Here is an 8,323-nt window from a genome sequence, read left to right as displayed (position 1 = left end):
TAAGATTTTTATGGCCAATTGCTTTGCAAACAACTAAAGTTCAAGATAGCAATGGGGTCAGCTAGTGGGGATTGTATTCCCTCTCTTGTCCCTCTGATACTAATTCAAACATCAATAAAGAGAATGTAGACACTTCTCTAGACACCTTTAAAAACACATTTGGGCTTGGCCTAAGTTTGATTGCCCTGTATTCAACACGAAATGTGAGCCAATACACTCCAAACAGCTCTATGTGAGTTTTTGGTTCACTGAGTTGGTTTAAGAAACTTTAGTCCTATAAACTCTATAAACCACTGCTAGTTGTATGCCTCGGATATCTAAGGTGAAGAAGTGAATTATTGTTGGTTACTTCTTAGTAGCATTATTATTCTGGGAAAAACACACATTAATTTGTAGTTCTCTAATTTGGAGACTCAGTTATTTATTGAGTCCCTTACATTGCACAAGGTACATTGTATTAGGGATACAAGTCTCTGCCTAAAGGAGGGGTTTATTTATAGTTTGACTAATCAGAATGTCACCATGGGTCTTGCTATAGCTAGCTGTGGCAGAATCAGGAGTTAAGTGACTTGAGAGTGTTTTGTTTTCAACTATGCTAGTTCTATTTCCAAAGTGGACCTTGAGTCTTTTTTGGTCTTATTTTCTTTCTTTTTTTAATCAGAGGAAGTAAAGTGAAATAGAAGAGGCCACTTAATGCAGAGATTAAGAGTCTGGCCTGTGGAACTGGCCTTGCTGGTTTTCTTATTAGCTGTGTGGCTTTGGGCAAGTCTCTTAACCTTTCTGTGCCTTTGTGTTCATGAGCTGCATGTATAGAAAGGATGACCATAAAGGTACCCACTTCCTAGAAATGTTGTGAGGATTAATTGAAGTACCTGGCAATTAGGAAACATCATTATTGGCTAGCCAGTTACTTAGCTACATTGATCTCCTACATTACTCAAATGCATAGCCTATCTATGTTGGCTTCCATTTAAAGCAAGTATGAGTACTGTACAGAAAGGAGATGGGAATGAAACTAAATTGTCCTTCATTGTCTTAATTTTTGATTTGTAATTGAATTCATTTACAACCAAATAGAGAATGTCCCCAGTCTACTTTGATTAAAGGACTCAACCTTTTCATATACAAAATGAGTACAGTATTTTACTTCATTGTAAGTTGGTACGAATGATGAATGATTTAAGGATGTAAAATGTTTGGAGGCCAAATGAAAGTATTGCAACCAATGACACATGAGGAAATTATTTTTTCTGATAATTGCTACTTTTCTTTTGATTTTACAGAGACTTGACTAGAGATTGCATTTTGACTTCATTAAAATTAGAAAATGAAGATTCAAAGATAACCTCTCAAACTAGAATTTGGTCATGTCACCATGCGTAGCAAGAGTTTCAAAGAGAAAGATAATTGGGGTTTTTAAATGAGCTTTGAAACTTACCTGAAACGTGGGATAAAAGCTACAAAAGATGTGGTATTAAGCAGTGTGAATTAATTTTAGACAGCTTGTTCAGGATACATCCTAGTAGTAATAACTTTTTTCTCTACTGTGATTACTCAGAAAATAATCTTTATTAACTTTTCTCCTGATCTCCTTTGAGGAAATCCTCCAAGGTCAGCTGTCACCTGACCATACTGTCTATAAGATAATTGACTGGTATTCTCAAGTTTGATTACAGTGAATGGAAAAAGTAAATCAGTTCAATGCAAGAAAGAGGGCAGCCACTTGTTTTACTTGCCAAGTTACCAGCTAGATTTTATAAGAGATAAGAGTTCAGAATTAGATTATGGCGATGCTTCTTTTCAATCCAGTTTCTAAAGCATCGTGATTTGATATCTAGAAACGGAGCCCACCTACCATGTTCTTTAAAGGGTAGCCATGGCTGAATTTTATGGAAACAAAGCATGGTGTTTTACAGAATATAACCTCTATCAATTCATGTTACTCCAAGACTATTCAGGCTTTAGAAATCACTCGCAAAATTTACACAGTGTAGCACTAAGAAAAGAGACTCTGGGGAAGGGGAAATGAAATTAACTGGGTAAATCCTAATTTGGAAAGGAGATAAATGACAAATGGAAGAAAAATGCAAATGGCAGAGAGGCGAATAGTTTCCTCTAATGTCTATGTCTCCTGATAATATTTTAGAACTGCAATTATAGATGGGCAGCTAAAGCTGGAAGATGAGTAATAAAAATATCTCGAATCCTACTGGAATATCATGTTCTACATTCTTTCTTTCTCCATTCTTAGGGAGGCAAACAAAAATTACACTAATTGCCAACAGAGAAAACACAACACTGTTACATACAAGTAGAAAATGTACAATCACATTCACTCCAAACTACCTTCCCTTTCGCACCCATCCTTAAGTAACTCCTGATTTTTCAAGTGAGAACCCTTTTTTGGGTGTTGGGGGAGACCGTGCCTACAATCCTTAGCAATGATTTTCTGACTGCTAAGTACCATTAGTCATACATCCTCCTCATGCCCATAAATGGAGGCCAAGCCCACACTGATGCTATCAGACGAATTTAAACAAGGCATGTTCTAAGAGAAGCCCAGAGCCAGACTGACAACACCCCTGCAGCAAACCCCTCTTCAACACAGGCATGTTTTATTTCATCGTACACTGGGGTGCACACTGCTAACAGATGTGTAGGCCAAGTTGCAATGGCTGTATATACCTCGGGCATGGAGGGGTCCTTTTACGCGGATATTGAGCTGGGATGATTTTTTGTGAGGGAAAGTTGAGGTCCGTATAGTTAATGTTAAGAAGAGTCTATTTCTTTCGACAGTTTCCTCTTCATCTTAGAACAGTCATTCATTCATTGATTCCTTTTGCCACCTTTCAAACATTCAGGTGCCTACATGAGGGCCAGGCATTGGGCTTCAGGCTGGGCAACTCTTACACGAGAAAAAGGCAAATGATTTTCACGAAGCCGGCACAATCTCAGGTAATTATTAAGCAGAGCTTATGAGAAGAAAATCAGCTTTAATTTTTCCTGCTTTCACCCACTCTTACTTAGCCATAGGAAGGTATTATGAGGTGGCAGAAGGAGCAATGAACCAACAACTGGAAATCCTGGGTTTAAGTTCCAGTTCCACCACAAAGGGACTGTAAGACTGTGAGTAATTTACTTAACCTCTCTGGGCCTCCCTTTTCTGTATTGAAAAATGAGTGGGTTGGACTTAAGATTCCTTCCATCTCTAAAATTCTTTTATTCTATACGGTAACACATTCCCCAAGGTTTCCTTTTGACCAGAATTAGTCTGTGATTTCTTTGCACAAGTTTCCCTCTTGCCCTCTCTGATTGTTAAACCAAATATGAACAAGCAGCAGTAACATTTTGTCACAGCCAACAAATTGCCCTTCCACAGAAGGAACTTTGGAGGTCAGGCCACCCATTGCAATATCTAAATCCAAAGGGAATGGTATGACCAACTTGTGAACTGGCAGGCTGCCATCCCAAAGGATGGAAATGGTTGTAGGCAGCCAAAATTCTTGGCTGGTACATTTTTAATAAACATAGAAAATAAGAACAGCATTTTCCACTTGGATTGCTTAATTTGGTACCCATACCACTGGAACATTTGCTGTTAGGATAAAGATGATGTGATATATCACTTATTTAGTGCAGGACGGCTTAACTTTCACAAATGAGAAGTAGGTTATGGAGTCATCTGTAAGGAATTTTTATCCTTGACTCTTGTCTCTGGCAGGAGATAGTTGGAGTCATCACAGCAAAATCTCCACCCCTTTTGGCGCTTTGTAAGACTTTTCCCTGAAACATAAGCTCTGCTGGATTTACTGTATTGCTATGAATGGACTAAGGCAAATTAGTGTGAATTCTTTGTGGCCGAATATGTTTTATTAATACTTTCCCAAATGGTTCAATATGTCGTATTGCTACTTCTCCCCGAAGAAAAGCCTCCTCAGCAAATGTTCTTTGGTTAATTTGGAGAAAAATATTTGAGGTGCATGTGTTTTAATTACATAAATTATAGTATTTGTCAGACAATGACCCTCATAGTTAGCTGCTATGATGTTTAATTGTGCCGATTGCACTAACTCATCCAGTTCCTGAGCTCTGTATTTCCCTGTCTCTACTTGTAATATGGCAACAAAGACATCTGACTGGCAAGGGTGTTTTCTCCGCAGTGCTTGGAGATCCTTGAATAAAATCTTCTCTGTGATGGTAAGCTGTAATTAGATGTGGGTGGAAATTAGTGTTCTTCAAGTACACCATGTTTAAGCAGAGATACTGTGCTTTTTAGTACTTGAGGCCACCCTGATCTTGTGCCATAGCTCCAGGTCACTGCTTCTATAGGGCTGCTGGTTTGAGGCTGCAGGTTCCAAAAAGAAAATAACTCGGTATTGAGTCTAAAACCAGGAAGCTTTTTATAGTTAAAACTGGGCCACACAGTTCTATTATAGACAAGTCAGGCATTGACCAAGTATGACTGTAACTTACTCATTTTTCTTTTGGAAATATAAATGATCTCAACTGTCATAACTATAATTTGAACTGTACCTCCATTTTAAAATAAAGCCCCAAAACTTTTGCATAGATTTCTTGGAGTCATGGTAGGTCCTCCATTTTGAATTAGATCCTCCAGTCTTAGGAACCTAGTAGCAACAGACCTTAACCATCCTAGTTACATTTTTATAGAAAGTACAGTTCCTTCCTGCCTCGGGACTACAAGAGGCCTGCACTGTGTCCAGTGTAAATTTTTATGTAATTATTGAATTTGCTTTTGGATACCGAAAAACTCCAACTATACTATACATTCTGGCTTCCTAGACGAACCCCCCCCACCCCTCCCCCCCGCCCGCCTCTCCCCCCCGCCCCCCCTCCCGCCTCTCCCCCCCGCCCCCCCTCCCGCCTCTCCCCCCTCTCCCCCCGCCTGTCCCTCCCCCCCCTCCCTCGCCCCCCACTTCTCCCCCCCCTCCCCCCCCCCCCCCCGCCCCATTGGCTTTAAAAGAGTTTGCTTCGCCAGCACTTTACATTTACCTTTGAAAGAAGGTGATTTTAACACAGAATGTGAATGACGGAAAATTTAAAACTCGTTAGTTCACATCCCTCCTCCCCCACGCCAGGAATTCCCTTTCCGCTAATGACGAGAGAAAGGGGTTTCACTGGCTGCGTTTCTTCCGCTCCTGCTGCTGCACACGGTGCGTTGCGCGTCTCCCGGCGGCTGCGGGGCTCCGCGAGTTGGCTGCGTTGGTTTGGGAATGAAGTCATCCCTATACATAGTGTGCATATCAGCTCGTTAAATCGGTACAGCACGCAGGGATTCCTCGGGAAGAAAAGGAGCGAAGCGAACAATGATGACAATATTGTACATTTTTATACGTTCCCCCCCCTCCCCCAACAAATCCCGGAGGAATGGCTCGGAGTAGCCGGGCAGCGGGGCTGGTTGGGATGCCCACCGACTCGCCGGTCCCGGTCCTGAGACTGCAACGGGGCGAGCTGAGGACAAGTCCTGCGTGAGGGCCCCCGGCCGCGAGCAGATCCGGAGTCCCCCGGCCGGGCGCGGTGCCCAGTCACGCATCCCCATCGCCACCTCCCGGCTCCCTACGCCGGTGCGCGGAGGTCCCGCGCCCCAGAGGTCCCGGCGCCTGGGTCTCCGCACCCCAGTCGCAGGGGAGGCCCGGGAGCTCCCCCAGCCTCAGGGGAGCGCGACGCGGCGGGGAGGGGGCCGACCGCCAAGGACAACCCCGGGCGAGGAACCCCCGGTGGAGGAGGCGGGGGGGTTGGGGGGCAGCCCCAATCCCCGGGGGCTGGAGGGGGCGGGGTGGGGAAGCAACAAAGAGCCTTTACTACCCCGAAGTCGCCAAGCCGGCTCACGCCCCTCCTGCTCTCCGCAGTCCCGCGGGGGCGCGGGCAGGCAGGGGGTGTGCGCTCGGCCCCCCGCCTCCCCTCCCCCCGCGCCGCCCCCTCGCCCCCGGGGAAGGAGGGGAGAGGGCGGCGCCTGCGTGTTCCTCCGCCGCGCGCCCCGCCTCCTCTCGGGCTCCCGGCGGCGGCGATCCCGACTCTCCTCCCGCGGCTGCCGCAGCTGCCGGTTGCACACGGCCTGGGCGGCGGGCGCGGGCCTGGGGAGCGGCGGCCGGGCGCGCGGCCCCGGCGGCACCGCTGGGAGGGCAGCCGAGGAAGCTCCCGGAGGCGGCGGCGGCCGCGGGACCCGCTCGGCCTCTCCGCCCCCTCCCAGCCTTTCTTTCGCCCTCTTCTCTCCTACTCCCGGCCGGCGCCTCGGCTTTGTGCGCGGAGATGGTGTAGCCTCCTGGCCGTCCCCAGGAGCCGCCGGCCACTTGTCTCCTGTCTCCCAGCTGCGTCCCCGCCCCTGGAGGACGGACCCCTGGACTCGGCGCCTCCCGCGTCTCCCGGCTGCTGGGGAAGCCTCGGCGCCGCCGGCACCATGAGGTGAGGGGCGCGCGGGGCGCGCGGGGCGGGGGCCGGGCAGGCCATTGTGCCGTGGGAGCCGCGACCCCACTGCCCTCGGACCCCGCCTTCCCGGCCCGGCGCGGCTCCCCGGGTCTCCGATCTTCTTCTCCCCCTCCTCCTTTTGTCCCTTCTAATTTCTCTTTCTTTCTTGTGACCCTCCCTAACCCCTCTTGTTGGGGGCGGGGGGGGGTCTCTTTTCGACGGTCTCCCATTTTCCCCCAAATGCTCGTCTTGCGCCCAGGATTTCCCTTCCTAAATTTAATTTGCGCCTGGCTCCCTCCCCCCAGCCTTAGCCAGCCAAACCTGGGAGATGGGGAGGGGTTCGAGAGTCGAGGCGTGCGCGTTGCTCGGAAACAGGTATTTTCCCGTATATATGTAAAAATTCCGTGCACTTTTATTACAAAACTCGTGTTTCATTTGTAAAAGAAGGAAAAGTTTGAAAGATCGGATATCTCTGCGGGTAATAAAGTGCTCCGGTAGGCGAAGGAGCTCTGAAAGGTGAAATTTCCCGATTGGTGGTGGGGGGGAAGGGAAAGAATTTATTAGGTTTATATGAGGGGACAGTGAAGGACTGGGATAAGTAAGTTGTTTGGGGTGTGTAAACGAGGGCGGGGATGAATTTGTTTGCAAAACCCCTTTCTCTCCTTCCTCTGTAGCAGCCTGTGTTGCATTGCAGCAGCTGCCTTCCTGCTTTCCTCTGTAATCAATAAAACAGAAGCTAAATTATTTTTTCAGCCCCAAAGAATTGAACGTACTGTCGTAATCTATTTTTTTAATTGCTACGATGAAACATATGGTGTGACATTTTTCTTTTTTGTTTCTCCAATTGTGTAAGAGAATAAACCATGGTGTCGTGTGTCATTCATTGGAGATTTTTTTCAGCTTTCTTTCCTAAGCCTGTTTTGTGTCCATAACCTTCCCTTTTCGGATTGGTGCAAGACTTCGTGAGAAATGGGACTTGGTAGACTGAAGGCTGATCCATTCTGCGTTATCATCCTTATAGGCCCTCCTTTTAGGTTAAACAATTGTGGATAAAGTAAATTACTCCATTTCTGTGTCCTGGAAGAGATAGTCTTACAGTTCATTTGGATTTGAATCTCCTTTGTGTTAAAGATTAATGGCCAACCGTTGCCAAGACCTTTATAATGTGATACAATGAGATTTGAATGATATAATCTACAAATTCCTTCGCTTTGGCAAGAAAATGTCATGTCATTGGAATTCTCAGTTTAAGTACTTTCCACTTTAAACTTTAGTTTTCTTTTTTAATCACGGTTGAACACTTTCTCATTTAAAAAAAATGTATGTGATATAACCGCATACTTCAGTTTACTGTGAATTTGAATTGGAATCTGATTCCAAGTTACAGAACTTTATTGTGCTGGCCTTAAAAATTGTGTTTAGTGCTGTTTCTGCAAGTGACCCCTTTTCCTTCATGATTTCAGTTATTTTCATGTGTAATGGATTAATTTAAAATGTGATTATGGCATACAAACCAAAAAACAATCTTTCTAAAATACGGCTTAAAAAACTCAAACCATTGGTTTGAGCGTGGTATTTTATCAAATTACTAATGTCCTTGAAAACTCAGGAACTATAATAAAATATATGTAATGGTATATTTTGTAATACTATATATTGTTGACTTCTCCTTTAAAGATTTAATGCTGTGGGGGTCTTGCAGACCAGAAGTTAGGAGTTTCTTCCCCAAACTTTGGGTAGACTTATCTGAACACTGAACAATGTAAAACAGTGAAAATGGGATATATTTAAATAAAATGATCGTAAAATATTCCGATGCAGAGGTTATGAACCAAAAAATAAAAAATAAAAATGAAACAAAGGAAAGAGTAAAGTTAATGTTTTGGGTATTCAGTGA

At 45.2% G+C, this 8,323-nt stretch overlaps 1 protein-coding gene and 1 long non-coding RNA gene across 11 annotated transcripts in view; one reads left to right on the top strand and one right to left on the bottom strand.

Annotated features, from left to right (window-relative positions):
• Positions 1–2,600: 2,600 nt before the first annotated feature.
• LOC308493388 lies at positions 2,601–5,884 on the bottom strand. The gene is made up of 3 exons (XR_013992679.1): positions 5,433–5,884; positions 5,014–5,299; positions 2,601–4,202 (listed from the first exon to the last, which is right to left on the bottom strand). It is a non-coding gene; the product is annotated as an uncharacterized lncRNA (long non-coding RNA).
• The window catches only part of ENAH (ENAH actin regulator), a 111,904-nt gene continuing 109,094 nt past the window's right edge, over positions 5,514–8,323 (top strand). For all 10 annotated transcript variants that reach the window (XM_081039468.1, XM_081039464.1, XM_081039462.1 and 7 more), the window contains exon 1: positions 5,514–6,423. In XM_081039468.1, the coding sequence (XP_080895594.1) occupies positions 6,419–6,423 (5 nt within the window). In that variant the 5' untranslated portion in view covers positions 5,514–6,418. The remainder of the gene's footprint in view (positions 6,424–8,323) is intronic.

Source organism: Rhinolophus hipposideros, assembly GCF_964194185.1.
Source record: "Rhinolophus hipposideros genome assembly, chromosome: 26".
NCBI classification, from domain to species: Eukaryota; Metazoa; Chordata; class Mammalia; order Chiroptera; family Rhinolophidae; genus Rhinolophus; species Rhinolophus hipposideros.
Note: the sequence above shows the minus strand (reverse complement) of the source record. Positions and strands in the feature narration are given on the sequence as shown.